At 41.3% G+C, this 18,667-nt stretch overlaps 1 protein-coding gene across 2 annotated transcripts in view; it reads right to left on the bottom strand.

Moving 5' to 3' along the window:
- Positions 1–18,667, bottom strand: part of PTPRR (protein tyrosine phosphatase receptor type R) — a 238,935-nt gene that overhangs the window by 34,904 nt on the left and 185,364 nt on the right. For both annotated transcript variants that reach the window (XM_050935224.1, XM_050935215.1), the window contains 2 exons: positions 7,051–7,237; positions 3,303–3,387 (listed from right to left, as the gene is read on the bottom strand). In XM_050935224.1, the coding sequence (XP_050791181.1) occupies positions 3,303–3,387; positions 7,051–7,237 (272 nt within the window). The remainder of the gene's footprint in view (positions 1–3,302; positions 3,388–7,050; positions 7,238–18,667) is intronic.

Genomic DNA, 18,667 nt, shown 5'->3' on the forward strand with positions numbered 1-18,667 from the left:
AGGGTACATTCTGAGGGTGTATACACAATGTAGCAGCAGGAGATTTAACTCTCAGAATTATATGAGGAGAGAATGCATTATTTTTTTAAGGGGTTGGCATATCAACAGATTGGAGGTCTTGGATGAAATTCTGGCCCAAATTAAGTCAATGGGAGTTTAGTGTATATCCTGTTTATATTGGGCTAAATTCAGGAGGTAGTTTTCTGGACTTTCAGTATGTAAGTTACACCAACATAGACTCATTTACCAATGTGTAACTTACAACCTTGTATACAATACCTGTGTATATGGCCCACTGACCATAATGGGTGAAATGCTGGTCCTCTTGTGAATGAGGGCTTTGCCATTGACTTCAGGGGGCTCAGAATTTCACCCAATATTTTTTGTTTCAAAAAATATATCAGATCCCTGACAAAATTATACTTTTGATGGCCAACATCTTTCATTAATTTGCCTGCAAATCCCTTTTACAGTGTGATCAAACTATAATTCAGTTAGGTGCAGACAGAACATTCTTACATTTAGAATGTGTGAAATGCATAGAATATACTTTGCTCAGGATTACTATACTGAGCAAAGTGTATGAACACCCATGACTGCAAGGACATTATTGCTAGAGCTGGTTGGAAAACAGAATTTCAGTTTCATGGGAAATGTCAACATTTTTAATTTTATTTTCATTTTTGAATTGTAACAAAAAGCTAGAATTTAGAAATTTCCCATGGAATAGAAATTCCGGTGGATTCTGATTCAGAACCATAGCAACATTTCATTTCAGACTATTATATATAATTTAAAAGTATAATAAAATTAATGTAGTATAATAAAAAGTCAAAATGAAATGAAATAAAATACAAGTAAAACATTCCAACATCACAGAAATGAGAAAGTCAAAACACATCATTTTTACTTTCTTCCAGCAAAAATTTCATCGAAAATTGTATGTTCCCACAAAATTCTTCTACGTCAACAGAACTGTATTTTTGATGGAAAACTGTTCCATCAGAAAATGTTGACTAGCTCAATTTATAATGAAGTAATTCTTACTATTATAAGAAATGCAGCACTTGAAAACACAGAAGCAATACAAGAAATTAACAACAATAATGTTAACAGCAACTCTGAGTTAGTAGTATAAGGGTAGTTATCTGGCTAAAAGAGATGGATTCCAACAATGCCACAAACCAGTAGGAGAAGAAAAGGAGCAAGAGAAAGAGAACCAGTATAAATTAATGACTACTAGAGAAGATTTGAAGGCACATTGGTTCATTTAGTCTGAATCACTCAGTGTTAGACAGTAAAGGATTTGCAATAAGGTTCCCTTACTCATTCAGGGTGCAGTCTTGCAGTCGCAGAACTTGACTAGACAGAACTTAGTGGGAGTTCTAGAGTCATAGAGTTTAAGGCCAGAAGCAACCATTAGATCATCTAGTCTGGTCTCCTGTATATCATAAGCCACCAACACCACCCAGCACTCACACACTTACCCAACAACTGAAACGAGACCAAAGTATTACAGCTCACAGGAGACTAGATTATTATGTGTCATAGGCAGAGAACAGGTGGGACCAAGGTGCAACAGTGCCCGAGGTCCCCTCAAGGCCACAGTTCTGCATGTGTAAAGCTTGCAAGATTGGTCCCTCACTGTAGATAGAATACAGATAAGTTATTTAAATTAGGGCTGTCAAGTGATTAAAAAAATTAATCATGATTAATCATGCTGTTAAACAAGAATAGATTATTTAAATATTTTTGGATGTTTTCTACATTTTCAAATATATTGATTTCAATTAAAACACAGAATACAAAATGTACAGTGCTCACTTTATATTTGTTTTTCATTACCAAATATTTGCACTGTTAAAAAAAAATAGTATTTTCAATTCCCCCATTACAAGTACTGTAAGTTCAATCTCTTTATCATGAAAGTTGAACTTGCAAATATAGAATTATGTACAAAAATAACTGCATTCAAAAACAAAACAACGTAAAGCCTTCAAGTCCACTCAGTCCTACTTCTTGTTCAGCCAATCACTCAGACAAACAAGTTTGGTCACAATTTACTTTTGTAGCCGGCGTCGCAAGATATTTACATGCCAGATGTGCTAAAGATACATATGTCCTTTCATGCTTCAATCACCATTCCAGAGGACATGCGTCCATGCTGATGACCAGTCCTGCTCAATAATGATACAAAGCAGTGCAGATCGACGCATGTTCATTTTCATCATCTGAGTCAGATGCCAACAGCAGACCATTGATTTTCTTTTTTGGTGGTTCGGGTTCTGCAGTTTCTGCATCAGAGTGTTGCACCTTTAAGACTTCTGAAAGCATGCTTCACACTTTGTCCCTCTCATATTTTTGGAAGGCACTTCAGATTCTTAAACCTTGGGTTGAGTGCTATATCTATATTTAGAAATTTCACATTGGTATCTTCTTTGCGTTTTGTCAAATCTGCAATGAAAGTGTTCTTAAAACGAACAACGTGTTGGGTCATCATCCAAGACTGCTATAACATGAAATATATGGCAGCAGGTAAAACAGAGCAGGAGACATACAATTCTCTGCCAAGGAGTTCAGGCACAAATTTAATTGACACATTATTTTTTTAACAAGCATCATCAGCATGGAAGCACATCCTCTGGAATGGTGGCTAAAGCATGAAGGGGCATAGGAATGTTTAGCATATTTGGCACGTAAATACTTTGCAATGCCAGCTACAAAAGTGCCATGAGAACACCTGTTTTCACTTTCAGGTGACATTATAAAGAAGAGGGCAGCATTATCGCCTGTAAATGTAAACAAACTTGTTCGTCTTAATGATTGGCTGACCAAGAAGTAGGACTGAGTGGACTTGTAGGCTCTAAAGTTTTACATTGTTTTGTTTTTGAGTGCAGTTAGGTAACCAAAAAAAATCTACATTTGTAAGATGCACTTTCATGATAAAGAGAATGCATTACTGTATTTGTATGAGGTGAATTGAAAAATACCATTTCTTTTATTGTTTTTACACTGCAAACATTTGTAATAAAAATAGTAATATAAAGTGAGCACTGTACACTTTGTATTCTATCATGTGATTAATTGTGATTTTGTTTAAAAATTATGATTAATTTTTTAGAGTTAATCACGTGAGTTAACTGTGATGAATCAACAGCCCTAATTTAAATATGTACAAAACATCCACCATAAAAAAAAATAAAAAAAAAGAGCAGCAGGCTTCTTACAAATCTACAAACAGTGTTATATTAATAAAATGGGACTAAATTTCATACTAAAAAGCATTGTTTAAATACACTTACTTGGCAAAATTGTTTTATAACGGTTTTTAGTTCCATGACTTGGGATGGCAATTTCTTTGGGATCCACAAAATTCATTGGTATTTCCTATAGAAATAAATTAGATCAGATTGATGTTTCTAAAGAAGTCATGCAGGAAATTATCACTAGAAAGACATCTGCTGCTTCACAACTATCTGCTGACATCAAAGTATTAACAAAAAAAACTGGTTCCCACCTCCAGCCTGTCAACACCCTTCCTTTAATAAACACAAGAGCTGCACATTGAAGGGTTGACTTCCGAGGAACAGTTCTGATGAATTATTAAAAGCAAAGGTTTTTATGAGGTTATAAAATAGGTTAAAGTACATAACAGTTTAAGAAGGGGATTGAAAATGTGCTACAGTGGAAAAGAGCAAGGATTTACAAACTGTGGCTAAAAACTACATTGTGAGAGAAAGATTCCTAAATAGTAATGCTTAACATTCACATAAAACTTTTGACTTGTAGATTGCAAATCCCTTAACATTCCATTTTACAGACACGGAAGCTAAGGCATAGAATTAAGTGACTTACCCAATGACATACAGTGAATCAGGGGCACTGTCAAAAACTGAACCCAAATCTCCTGCCTACAAATCTGGTGCCCTAACCAGTGAACCATGCAGCCTCTTTTAAAACCTCCTTCTGGAGGCTGGAATTTGACCTTCAGAAAATTCAAATTATTTCAATGTGAAACCATTAGCATTCCTAGAGGGTCTCACACTTCCTTGCTTATCTAGGCCAAGCTGTACAACCAGTGAAAGAAAGCAGAATATTAAACTACTGCTTGTGAGGTATATAGGCAGCAGCAGAGGACAGCGGAGAGATTCCTCAGCCTGCTGTGCGAAACGGGGCACTCCGTAGGACTGATTTTCCTCACGCTTCCAGTGCTGAAAATCAGGCTTTTCTGATTTTCAGCACCATCAGTAGGGTTCAGCCCACTGATGCCCAGAACAGCCTCTGAAATTCTGGACTCGGATGGTGCCCCATGCCACAACCCTTCAGGCCAAAGCTTATGTGATTGCTAAGAAAGTGGCAGAATTGTCTGTTGCAAGCAGGGTAGTGGGAGGGGTAGGAACATAGTCTCCGTCCCTGAACCCAAGTGCCCTGCCCCTCCTAGAGAACTCCAAGAGCACTTTGAGGCTCCCAAAGTGCTTCCCTCGCCTGAGGGAATTCACTCTCCCTCCCCACTGGGCTAACAGGAGCAAAGGAAAATAAGATTCATTACAGTCAGTTCCTGCTGCCGTGATTCCCTCCTGCTCCCCACTCTGTTCCTGACCTCCCCACCAGCCATGCTTGCAACCTTCATGTTAGCTCTTACTCCCCCACACACAGACTGCCACTGAATCCTTTCTGATCTCCATCTTTGCCTCTTCCCCACCTCCACCACTAAACCTTGCTCCCTGCCTTGGTCATCTCTGTCCTTGGCTTCTGCAGCCTCCTCCTCTCTGATATTGCTGCCTCTCCCCTTGTTGCCCCTCAGCCCAGACAAAGGGCAACTGCTAAAATCACATCCCTTTCCTGCCGCTCTGCTCATGTCACTCACTTCAAATCCCTGCACCACGCTCCCTGTGCCTCCTGCATTAAGGGAAGACTTCTCTTCACTTGCAAGTCCTACCCAGCTTCACTCTCGCCGCCTTCTCCTTTTGCTCCCCCATGCTCAGCCCCTGGTGTACTCTGGACCTGAACTGTTCCAACAGGGTCTGGACTGGATTGTGAGCTCCTTGGGACAGTGACTGTTTTCTTTTATGTCATCTATAGCTTCCCTGGTGCAGATCTGCACTGTTGGTGCAAACATCTCTGGCACTTTGAAACTGAAAAAACCACTTTATTGCATATGCAGGTCAACTTGTACAGTCAGTGAGAAAGAGCAATGTATTTAGATGCTGCCTATGATATGTGTAGGCAAGAGAGGGCGCCAGAAAGATTCCTTAGCCTACAGCCCCAAATAGGCTCTGTGGATCTGAGTAGTGGAAATCAAATCAAGGTTTTCCAGTTTTCAACAAAACCAACAGGATTCTGCCCGTTGAGGCCTAGAACATCTCCTGAAATTTTGGAATTGGTCAGAAGCAGCATTCAGAAGTTATCGCATTTTAGACAGACACAGGAATGCCATCAAGTTGAACATAGAGCCTTGCTTTTCTGGTCCAGTTAATCACTTGAGACCTATAAACAATTACTACTGGTTGTGGGGTTTACTCAGTGGGACAACTCCCAGGGGTAAATGTTTGTATGGAGGGCCAAGACCATAAACAGTTCTCTAAATTTACATGGTGGTCTACAAACATAGGCATGGCACTTAATCTTTATGCTTAGCTATAAAAGGCAAGAGAAGATACAGGATTAAAAGTGTAATTAAGAGATTATGTGGGGATAACATACCTGCTAACCTGTGCAACCCAAAATGCAACAAATTTCAAATGAGCATTAATTTGCACAAATTTGCATACATTTGCATACTGTTGTGTTTCTTGCATTTGCTACGAGAAAATAAATCAATGAAAAATTCTTTAGCTGCTCTTGTTTGTACTGAATTCTCTCTGGCCCATTTCACTCATTCACATTCACTCTGCTCTTGCTCATATTCAAATTCACTAAGTCTGCACACTTCATACAATGCACTCTACCTGTGCTCATCTACACATTCAATCACATGCTTCTACTCTGACCTCCTCCACATGCATCCATACTTTGCACTCACACCATCCTACTACAAGCATAATTTACACGTACCATTTATTCACTCTGCATTCATTAATTTCCTCCCACTGGCAAAACAGCAGTGAAAGCAGGCGCAGAACAGGAATTCCTCCACCTACCTAGGTAAAGATAGCTGAAACCTAGGACCTGCCTTATACAGCATTTTCCTGGGCTGAGTCTGTGCCCATATCTGAGGCTTCTTCACTACAACAAAACTCTCTCCATTTGGCATGGAGGTAATTGTCCTTGGCCCTATGTGATGGCCCTGCAATAGCTGAATTAAGCCAAGTAGGCCCAACCACCCAAATTAAGCTGCAAACAGGGGAGATTTAGGCTGTGTGATGTGAGTTAATTAGGAGGAAGCTCACCTGTGAGGGAACAGGAAGGGCTTCTATAAAGCCAGGAGGCTGGCAATAGTGCAGGGAAAAAGTCTGCACTCCCTCTCTCTGAGGGACAGGAGAAGAAACATGGTAGGAAGGAGTTCAGGGGTGAGAACATTAAGGTTGGTGTAAATGCAGATCTTGACTGTTCACTTTAGGGCCCTGCAGTGGAACCCAAAATAAAGGGTGGGCCTGGGTTCCCCTATCAACCATGGCAGATATTTAAAATTCTTCCCATTTAAACAATCTGGCACACTGTTGGTAAAACAAACAAGGGATTTTTTTGAAGCAGATGACTTGCCTCATAAACAGTTTCTCTTTAAAGATGAAATATAAAGATTTTACTGATCTGAGATCATTTATAATGAAAACTATTTTGAGTCCAAGATAACATCATCTGTTTTACTGAATTATGTATGCAGAATTCAAAAGAGAGAAAAGCTCAAGAAACCACATGCCCTAGCATGTTTAATAAAATTGAGATTGTTCATATTCATTTGTTATACCTCAAACATACTCAAGAGAGTTGTATACATTTTCTCATTCCCATTTGCCCTGGTAGTGTACACATTTATTAGACTAGCACTATTAAAATTGCCTTGCAAGGTTTGTTTAGTTTTGCTTTTTTCCCAATGAAGAATGGGCTCACCATGAACTCTGTTTGAAGCAAATGAGAGCATGTGACTGTATCTCGCAGCTGCTGTCTTGTCAGGACCCGACTAGCTGACTGTAGATATTCCATTGCTACTTTTTCTCGTGGGGTAGGCACAGCGACAAAAGGTTCGACATTTCCCAAACTGCTCATGTCCAAAGTCAAGGACACATTGGATCCTCGCCTATAGTGAAAAATAACAATACATTTATATTAGCTCCCTATCTAATAGTTATAAAATTGTATAATAACTCTATGCTCCTGCACCTGAATTACTTACACACTTTAAACTTCCATTGTAACCATTGGGAGTTTTAGGTATGCACAGAATGCAAAATCGGTTTCAGTGGGAGTTTTGGGTGGGCCAAGAAGCCATAGCATGGCAGATAATTCTGGCCCTGATCTTTCAATCACTCATACCTGTGAGTGATCCCACTGAATGGAATTACTCACATTTTGTAAATCATATGTGTAAGTATTTACAGGATCAGGGCTTCTGTTTATGGTACATTTGACTAGAAGGATATAAAAAGAGAACAGCATTAAGTAACCATTTCTACATGGTGGGCATACCAAACTGCAAAAGCCAGATTCTTAATAGTAAATGAATCATTTAGGCACTGAGGAAGAGAAGTAGGTTTGAGGGGAAAGAGAAATATTAGAATATTCCTTATAAGGGATGTGGGGGGGGGAGCCAGAAGCTAAATCTTATTTACTAAAGTTCACAGATTTTGAAAAATAATATGACACTTTTATGTCCAGTCATGACTAAGCCCAAAACAAAACCTTGGGTTTGAGGACATATGAAATTTGAGAACTTTCTGAATTCCAAAGTTCTGAACTTTGTGACTTAGACCCAACTCTAATCAAAATTTGGGAAAATAAGTGACAATTTAGTAAAAACAGATAATTTTTAACCTATTCTGAAGAAACTAACTGTATTCAATGTTACATTCTATATCTGAAGAGGAGAAGATTACTGTGTAAGAAATGGAATATTGGGGACTTATCTGCTGTTGATATCAATGTAAAATTCTTCTGGCATATTCTCTTTTGACATATTAATATTGTAATATGCTGACTTGACTTGCATAGTCAGCTGAACATGCAAGATTTTATGCAGTAAAGATAAACTGTGCTCTTAAGTCCTGTTCAAAGTTCACTGAAGTCAATGGAAATCTTTCCCCTGCGTTCAATGGGCTTTGGATCAGGCCTATAATAAAAAGTGGTGTTAAACAGAATTCTCTGTTTAACAAAGATATTATCTATAAAAGGTCTCAAATTAAAATGCAATGTTAATAATGTAAATTACGCAGAAACTCCCCACAAAGTAGAGACATCATTCAAAGCAAAAAGCAACAAGAAAATTTCCCATGTGGCCACTTATTCAATATCCCAAAAATGTGAATTTAGTACTTGTGAAATGTGTGAAGTGATATTTCTAGAGAATAAAATAAATCAGGTACAGTGTGGGCAGTGGTGGTGAAAACTACAAAACCTCACTTTGCCTACTGACAATGTGCCTCAACTCTGATATGAAGGGGATGTTTAATCTTGATTCCTATTCAATTGATGGCTTCTCTTCTAAAATTACCAACAAGGATGCCAGTTAGTGCCAATTGTGATGGTGTTTCGGTATAATGTAGAAACTTGCTCACTTAGAACTGGTCTGAAACCATCAACTCACTTTAGACTGGCCTCTGACATCAAAGGTTAACTAGTGACATCTGAGCTGATGACCTACAGATAAAATCCTCTGAATCCATCCTCTCAACACTTTTTCACCAAATAAGGTATTTAGGGATTCTTTAAATGCTATCATGTAGCCTTTCGTGTTTTTGACAAATTAGTATGACATTAAGTAAGTTTGATGGCAAACTCTAAAAAAGCAGGGACCTCTGAAAGAAAAGTGTGTGTGGGGAAAACTATGAAACCACCTAAATTATTCTAAATCATATTCTAGAATATAAACTACTCCATATGATCCATTAAATCCTCATGATTCTAAAATGCTAAAAGCAACCAGTCAGTGATATTGGTAAGAGTGGATGTTCCAGATAAAGAAAAAAGTAATAGTTATCTAAATGATGTAAAAGTAACCCCACTTACAGTTCTTGGAAATCAAATAAAGAGTAGATTGCCTGTAACTTTAACATACTCCTCTGGTGTGAAAGATGTCTTTAATGTATAGCACAGAGGAAGTGGGAGATTATGATATTAACAGCAGACAAAAAGACAATGTAAGTGTAGTAGATGTGCAGATAATAGGACTACAGTTCCAAATCAGAGGATGCACAAACCATACATAATAAATGAGGTAAAACAGAGGCAACAAAATGAGCAGCAGACTTAGAGAGGATTGTGCAGAGACACCAAAAATGTGTCACTTGAAGAACATCAAACTCATCAATGTTCTGTTTTCTGCTTCAAAGGAAAGCTTAATTCCATAACAGATTTGATCTTGAAAAATATGAAGAAAGTAGTATCACACTTCAGGGCAACTTCCCCTGTATTCCCCCTCTATGGTCCAGCAAGGGCACCCACTCTAGGCTCTGAGCTGCTCAGCCATTACCTTTCTTGGGTGGAGACACCCAGATAGCTAAGCTATTTTCTAGGCTAAACACCTTCCTGCCTACGCTGTGAATCCCCCAACTAACGGTATGTCTACACTACGGGATTAGTCCGATTTTACATAAACCGGTTTTGTAAAACAGATTGTATAAAGTCAAGTGCACACGGCCACACTAAGCACATTAATTCGGCGGTGTGCGTCCATGGTCCGAGGCTAGTGTCGATTTCCGGAGCGTTGCACTGTGGGTAGCTATTCCATAGCTATCCCATAGTTCCTGCAGTCTCCCCCGCCCCTTGGAATTCTGGGTTGAGATTCCAGTGCCTGATGGGGCAAAAATCATTGTCGCGGGTGGTTCTGGGTAAATGTCGTCACTCATTCCTTCCTCCGGGAAAACAACAGCAGACAATCATTTCGCGTCCTTTTTCCCTGGATTGCCCTGGCAGACGCCATAGCACAGCAACCATGGAGCCCGTTCAGCTTTTTTTTTACTGTCACCGTATGTGTACTGGATGCCGCTGACAGAGGCATTACTGCAGCGCTACACAGCAGCATTCGTTTGCTTTTGCATGATAGCAGAGACGATTATCAGTCGTTCTGTACCGTCTGCTGCCATTGTAAATTGGCAATAAGATGACGGTTATCTGTCGTTCTGTACTGTCTACTGCTATCATGGGTGCCCCTGACTGAGGTCGGCCAGGGGCGCAAAGGCAAAAATGGAAATGACTCCCTGAGTCAATCCCTCCTTTATGGTTTCTAAAAATAGAGTCAGTCCTGCCTAGAATATGGGGCAAGTGTACTACAGAACCAGTGTATCAGAGAGCACAGCTGCTCCGTGTCAGATCCTGCAGAAATTATGAGCTGCATGCCATTCACTGGGGGTGCCCCTGCAACAACCCCACTCGTTGCTTCCCTCCTCCCCCAACCTTCCTGGGCTACCGTGGCAGTGTCCCCCCATTTGTGTCATGAAGTTATAAAGAATGAAGGAATAAGAAACACTGACTTGTTAGTGAGACTAAATGAGGGGGAGGCAGCCTCCCGGTGCTATGACAGTCCAGGCAGGACATTAAGCAGTGTGGGGGAGAGAAGCCCACATCCCGCTGCTATTCTAGTCCAGGCAGTACAGAATCTTTTCTTTACACAGGAAAGGGAGGGGGCTGATGGAGCTCAGCCCCCAGTTTCTATGATGAGGACGGTTACCAGCCATTCTGTACCATCTACTGGGAATGACCAGGAATCATTCCTATTTTTACCCAGGCACCCCCGGCCAGCCTCACCTGAGGCCAGCCAGCAGCACTCACGGGCTGATAGTGACGACGGATAGCAGTCATATTGTACCATCTGCCACCGGGGAGGGGAGACGAGCGGATACTGCTCTTCACTGCTGCAGCATCGCGTCTACCACCAGCATTCAGTAGACATAGGGTGACACTGAAAAAAGTCAAGAAACGATTTCTTTCCCTTTTCTTTCACGTGGTGGAGGGAAGTAGTAAATTGACGAGCTATACCCTGAACCACGCCGGACAATGTGTTTGAACCTACAGGCACTGGGAGCTCAGCCAAGAATGCAAATACTTTTCGGAGACTGCTGTGGACTGTGGGATAGCTGGAGTCCTCAGTACCCCCTCCCTCCGTCCATGAGCGTGCATTTGATTCTTTGGCTTTCCGTTACGCTTGTCACGCAGCACTGTGTAGCCTGGAGATTTTTTTCAAATGCTTTGGCATTTTGTCTTCTGTAACGGAGCTCTGATAGAACAGATTTGTCTCCCCATACAGCGATCAGATCCAGTATCTCCCGTACGGTCCATGCTGGAGCTCTTTTTGGATTTGGGACTGCATCGCCACCCGTGCTGATCAGAGGTCCATGCTGGGCAAACAGGAAATGTAATTCAAATGTTTGCGGGGCTTTTCCTGTTTACCTGGCCACTGCATCCGAGTTTGGATTGCTGTCCAGAGCGGTCACAGTGATGCACTGTGGGATACCGCCCGGAGGCCAATACCGTCGATTTGCGGCCACACTAACCCTAATCCGATATGGTAATACCGATTTTAGCGCTATTCCTCTTGTTGGGGAGGAGTACAGAAACCGATTTAAAGAGCCCTTTATATCGATATAAAGGGCCTCGTAGTATGGATGGGTGCGCCGTTAAATCGGTTAAACGTTGCTAAAATCAGTTTAAACACATAGTGTAGACCAAGCCTAAGACAGACTGCCTAAGCAGGCCTGCTTTTCTTTTCTCCTCAGAGATGATAAACAGTATAATTGCCACAGTTATGAGTTACCACCAGCTCATTCTAAGCAAGTATATTTATTTGTAAGGCAAAAGTATTATAGAGAAAACATATAAAAAAACAAAAGAATCTACATACATGCTAATAAGCTTACCAGAAGTCACCCTATGACTCCAACGAGGGCCCTGGCTGCTGAGCCGTCCTTTAAACCACACCCAGGGATTTTCCTGGGGTTACCAGTTCATCCTCCCCCTTTTACTCAGAACAAGAATACAGACCGGTTCAAGTCCTTCCAACCCTTCTCTGGATCAGAAAGAATGGCCTCCAGGGTGTGGTGTTCTGTCCCATCTAGTAGCACTGAGACAACTTAGAGAGAGATATAAAATGAGTCTGCTCTATAGCCTTAACTAACAGTCAGCTGGCTTTTAGCTCATGTGGTAGAAGCTCATGCACTAAGCTCCAGAGATCCCAGATTCAACCCCACTCATCAACAACCAGGGTCTGTTGGTGTTATATGAGCATTCTCAGTACAAGCCAAGCTGTAAATTGGGGGACATGTGACCTTGTATGCCCCCACCTTCACGCGTCACTTCTCCTGTGGTCTCTTTTCTCCATAGAATTACATAGAGTCCCTGGCCCACAATGATACATAAACTTCATGCAATGAGGTTTGTCCAGAATATTGCAGGAAATTGCAGTATCTGTCACAAACAGGTTTTTGAGCCAAGACTAATCCTTTCTATCATACTATCAAAACAACACCTAACATAAGAAATGTCGTTTTCATAACTTCAAACCATTCTAGCACTTGTTATTACCACTTTCTTCTACTTTAGGAATGTTAAGTCACATAAATTCATACACTGATGTTTTGTAATGACTAAATATGCATTTGTAGGAGTAACTAATAGCTTTCACATTTGCTACAGTTAGAATGAGAAACAATCACCAGTGAATTCAACACAGTGAAGACTAAAAAATAAGATGAGCTGGCCAACTATCTAGAGAATCGTGTTATCAGGTGCCCTGCCTGACTTTTACATATTTCTAAATTCCACAAGGCACTGTTCAGTATTCAGTTATAAAAAGATAGAGAGAGAGAATATAATATTCAGGCTTATTCCTTCCTCCACATATACTGCCCTCTCTCATCACACACTTCCTGAATGTAGAGTTCTTTAAGTTCCTAGACATTGCCCTATCTATAAGCGTACTATTACATCCCATATCAGGAAGCTCTTGTAAAGCCACTCTGCCATATCAGTGAACAACTCCACTTACTTCCCTTTCTATAATATCTAGCGGCAGTTCTTTCCACCCACTGGCCTCACCCCTCTCTCCATTCACCAATAGCTCCACCCATTCCCCTTTCCCTCTAGGATTATAAATAATTTTATACATTGCTTAACAGTTCTTAATGGCATGTTTCCCTTGTCTGCTGGAACTTCTACTGGGATGGTGACTACACATTGCTCACAGTATGGGACTGTATCAATAAGGCCTCTTAATAAGCAATGTATTACGACAGATTCATGTCCATAAGCCACATACTACCGTGCAAATACATAAGTAAGCAGTATGCATGATGGCAGTTGCTACAAATTTGGGGGCAGTGGATTCCTCTTTAACTAGAAGATTTTTACTTGATTTTATTAAGATTTATCTTTTTTTTTCTTTTACCATCTATCTATTATTGTTAAATTAACCCTAATTCTCCCAAATGGCAGCACTTTTCTTGGTAAAAGATGTTGCTGTCCTGTTTCCTGGATTCATCTCCCTGGAATAAGGTCTATCAGTGCTGATCATTTTCTTTTTTGGAGCTAACCAATCTTTCTAAATCCACTAAACAACCTTGTGTTTTTTTTTTCTTTTCTCCACTCAGGCAAAACTTCACTTTGATGCACTATCTCCCTCTCTCTTATGTTCCTGCCAATGGATCCTTTCAATAATGCTAATCATTTATTTATTTATTTTAGCATACTATTTATCCAATGTTGTTTTACGAGAATAGAAATGGCCTGGCTGTCATTTTAAAAAAAATCTCATTTATCAAAGAAAGAAAACCTTTGCTGGAATCAATGATGCTCAAGATAAGACTTACTGTACATAAGTTTATTTCAATTACACTGATGGGTGGCTTATAGCAAGAATTTGCTATCCAGGCCCCACAGATGGTGCAGTGAGTCAGAGACAGTAGCAGGTGGCAGAGGCAAAACAGAGCTCAGCTGATTGTAGCCATCTGGCTGCCTTTTGGGATGGGCTAGGCCAGGAGTTCTCAACCTTCTTCCTTCTGAGGCCCCCCCAAACATGCTATAAAAACTTTATGGCCCACCTGTGCCACAATAACTGGTTTTCTGCATATAAACGTCAGGGGATACCAAGCAGAAAAATTGCCTGGGGCCCCATGCCACAGGGGCCCCCATGAGCTACATTGCTCAGGCTTCAGCTTCAGCCCCAGGTGGCGGGGCTCAGGGACCTGGACTTCAGCCCTATGCGGTGGGGCTTTGGCTTTCTGCCCTGGGCCCCAGCGAATCTAATGCTGGCACTGCTCGGGGTCCCCTTGGGGCCCCCAAACCCGCGGTTGAGAACTACTGGCCTAGGCTGGTTCACGCGAGAGGATGATAAGGCCCTCAGGAGCGGGAGGAAGATAAGAATCTATCTGGGAATTGACATTTCCAGGACTCAGAAGAAAAGGATGGAGCTTGCTAGGGTAGTGAAGTCGAATGGATGGCACACAACGTGTGCTTGTACCAGCCATTGCCAAGAAATCCATTGCCAAACTTTTGCAGAACCTAATGTTGTTGGAAAGTAGACAGCTGTGGACTAAAGAGTCAGTGGGAGAAGTTTGTAGGAGATAGGAGTAGCTAACAACTCCTGCGTGTGGGCAGCTACAGGTATATGTAGCAGTTTCTTGCAGCTTGCCCAATGCTCCCTATATAAACTAGACTCTTCATCAACAGAGCACTATAGCTCAGATATAGAGTAACAGAAATGCAGCGTAGAAGTGCAATGACAGGTAGGCACTTCACTTGGCAGCTGTCATTCAGCAGTGAGACACAAAAATCAACCATCTCTGAGGCAGTGGCCGCCCCCGCTCCTCAGAGCAGACAGAGGGAGTAGGTGGAATACAGATAAATTACTAGCTAAAACCACAGCAACATTTGATCTAATTAAAACTATATAACTGAGCACACAGTTGACAATCTAAAGGGAAATAGTGTACTGCTAGGTATAGATCAATGGTTCTCAACCACAGATACTCACACGCCTGAGGGTACGCAGAGCTCTTGAAGGGGGTTTGTCAACTTGTCATAAACAGATAGCTAAGGGTTAATGTCTCTTTCACCTGAAGCACCTGACCAGAGGACCAATCAGGAAACCAGATTTTTTCAACTTTGGGTGGAGGGAATTTGGTGTCTGAGGTCTTTGTCTGTCTGCCTGCTGTCTCTGAGCTTTGGAGAAGTAGTTTCTGCTTTCTAGTCTTCTGTTTCTAAGTGTAAGGACAAAGAGATCAGATAGTAAGTTATATGGTTTCTTTTCTTTGGTATTTGCATGAATATAAGTGCTGGAGTGCTTTGATTTGTATTCTTTTTGAATAAGGCTGTTTATTCAATATTCTTTTAAGCAATTGACCCTGTATTTTGTCACCTTAATACAGAGAGACCATTTGTATGCATTTTTCCTTTCTTTTCATTTTCTTTTTGTTGTTTTTCCATTTCTCGGCGGTGGGCCAACTCTTCTTCTTCTTGCTTCCTTCTGTGGGCCAACTCATCTTCTGCTTGTTTCCTTCGGTAGGCCACCTCTTCTTCTTCTAGTTTTCTTTTGTGTGCTGCCTGTTTGATTTGTTCTTCTCTTTCTTTCATCTCCATTTGTCGCCTGTGTTCAGCTTCTTTGAATTGCTCTTCGGCCTCAATTTTTGCCTTAGAAGTCATGATTCCTGTTTTCTTGTGTTGGGGTGCCCTCCGGTGTTTAACTTCTGAACTGCAGGCTCTGTTGCCTCCTGGAGTCTGCCTAGCAACAGTGCCTTTAGCTAATCTTCAATGTTAAGTAAACCTGAAAAACCACTTTATTTGCATATATATAGTGCTGGTAATGACTCTCAATGGGAGTGCTATTGTGTGACAAAAGACTCTTAATAGCACCTTAATGGTTTCTTGCTTAAGATGCAAGCCACAAACTGCCAGAGAGAGCAGAAAAAAAAATTCTCTCTGGTTCCCTTTTAAAACCAAACTGTTTCTCTCTGCTAAAAAGCCCTTAGCAGAGAAAAGAAAAAAAATAATATTCCTACTGGCTTCTGGATTTTGTCTATCCCACAGCTGCCACCATATCATAACCTTAGTCCCAGATTTGGACCTTAGCGTCCAAAATATGGGGGTTAGCATGAAAACCTCCAAGCTTAGTTACCAGCTTGGACCTGGTACTTGCTGCCACCACCCAAAAAATTAGAGTGTTTTGGGGCACTCTGGTCCCCCTGAAAAACCTTCCCTGGGGACCCCAAGACCCAAATCCCTTGAGTCTCACAACAAAGGGAAATAATCCTTTTTCCCTTCCCCCCTCCAGGTGCTCCTGGAGAGATACACAGACACAAGCTCTGTGAATCCAAACAGAGTGACTCCCCCTCTCCGTTCCCAGTCCTGGAAACAAAAAGCACTTTCCTCTTCACCCAGAGGAAATGCAAAATCAGGCTAGCAAATTCAACACACACAGATCTCCCCCTGATTTCTTCCTCCCACCAATTCCCTGGTGAGTACAGACTCAATTTCCCTGAAATTTCCCAGAAAAGAAAACTCCAACAGGTCTTAAAAGAAAGCTTTATATAAAAAAGAAAGGAAAAATGCATACAAATGGTCTCTCTGTATTAAGGTGACAAAATACAGGGTCAATTGCTTAAAAGAATATTGAATAAACAGCCTTATTCAAAAAGAATACAAATCAAAGCACTCCAGCACTTATATTCATGCAAATACCAAAGAAAAGAAACCATATAACTTACTATCTGATCTCTTTGTCCTTACACTTAGAAACAGAAGACTAGAAAGCAGAAACTACTTCTCCAAAGCTCAGAGACAGCAGGCAGACAGACAAAGACCTCAGACACCAAATTCCCTCCACCCAAAGTTGAAAAAATCTGGTTTCCTGATTGGTCCTCTGGTCAGGTGCTTCAGGTGAAAGAGACATTAACCCTTAGCTATCTGTTTATGACACAACTCATCATTGTTTCTCAATCTGGAGTCACGACACCTCTGAGAGAGGCTTGGGGGGCTTCACAAGTGCAGGGCTGGTGTTAGGGAGTGGCATGCAGGTCAGCTGCCTGGGGCCTCACACCACAGGGGACCCTGTGAAGCTAACTTACAAGCTTCAGTCCTGGACAGTGGGGCTTGAGTTTGAGCCCTGGGAGGCAGGGCTCGGGCTTCAGACTCATGAAACGGGTACAGTATTTCTGGAACGGTTGAGAACCACTGGCATAGATCATCTGACTCTAACCTCCCACCTATGACTATTCCCAAACTGCCACAGTCTGGACCATCAGTAAATGAGATCACATGCATTCAGCCATTTGCACAGGACTGCAATTTGCAGTGCTCCAATATACCTTGTGATGGATGGCTCTAAACAGGAAATTGTGCTGCTACAATCAGATACGATGCCATCAGCGTTCACTGCCCACAAGCCCGGGAGGTGCAGTTTGCTGTGAGGCTAAGTGTGAAACATCGTTTATTCATTGTGTACCGGGGACACTTTTTGCTAGGGCCTGTGAATAAGCATTTTCATGTTACTCCTCCAGCTCGGAGGCACAGCAACTGCTGTGTAAAAAATGAGGTGGAAGGGTGAGAGAGGGGAAATAACTTCCAGCACCACTTTTTTCTTGCAAGTAGAGGGCATAGAGAGAGCTGAATAACTAGTCTGTGAATGTGCAGTGACTTTGACTCCACTCAGTCAAGCTATTTTATTTATTTAGATTAATATAGAGTGTAATAAAAGAGCATCCATCCAAAGCAATGGGTCCCATTGATAATATTAAAAACATACAATAAACTAAACAGATCTGTCGGTATCCCCAGATCAACTCCAAGACACAGCAACATCAGAAAAGACTGAAATTAACTGACCCCACACGTACCCCCCTGTTCCATACTGAGGCCTACCCAACACCCATTTCCTCACTGGCCAGGGAGAAAAGGTGGGCCTTGCAGCATGCCCTGTAAGTTGACAAACCCAGGCTGCTATAGACCTGTGGAGGAAGTGAGTTCAGAACACCCTAGCAGGCTCCTCCCTGCTTATAACAAAGGGGCTTCAGCAAGGCACTTATCCTGACTGCAACAGTGATGGATAGCATGGGGAGAGAGAGAGTATCTTAGATGTGTGGGTTCCAGGCTATTTCAGCCTTTATAGACCAAAACCAACCTCTTAAATCAATCTGAAAATTAATAGTACAAGGAGAAGTGTGCAATGAGCCTGCTTAACTTTATCTGCACTGTTCTTGGCTGAGAAAATATGTACCAAACTGGGCCCATGCATAACCCTTTGAAAGGCCCTACTGATTTCTGCTGGTAAAAAGAAAGAAAGAAAGAAAGAAAATATTCACATTATTTTGTAACAAAGTGCAGCTAAAATGTTAATATTTTCCTTGGCTTTTACATTGTTATATCTGGCAGTCTTGGCGAAAGGGCTACTTCCTTTCTAACAAAAAGAAATACACTTGATCTAATTATAACTTTGAATTTATAGCTTTTTCCATTTCATGGGCTCTTTCAAGAAAATTGGTGTTGAGAACCAAATTACTTACTATGAAATGTAGAATTATTTTCTTTG

The sequence above is a fragment of the Gopherus flavomarginatus genome, chromosome 1 (genome assembly GCF_025201925.1).
Source record: "Gopherus flavomarginatus isolate rGopFla2 chromosome 1, rGopFla2.mat.asm, whole genome shotgun sequence".
In the NCBI taxonomy this organism is placed as follows: domain Eukaryota; kingdom Metazoa; phylum Chordata; order Testudines; family Testudinidae; genus Gopherus; species Gopherus flavomarginatus.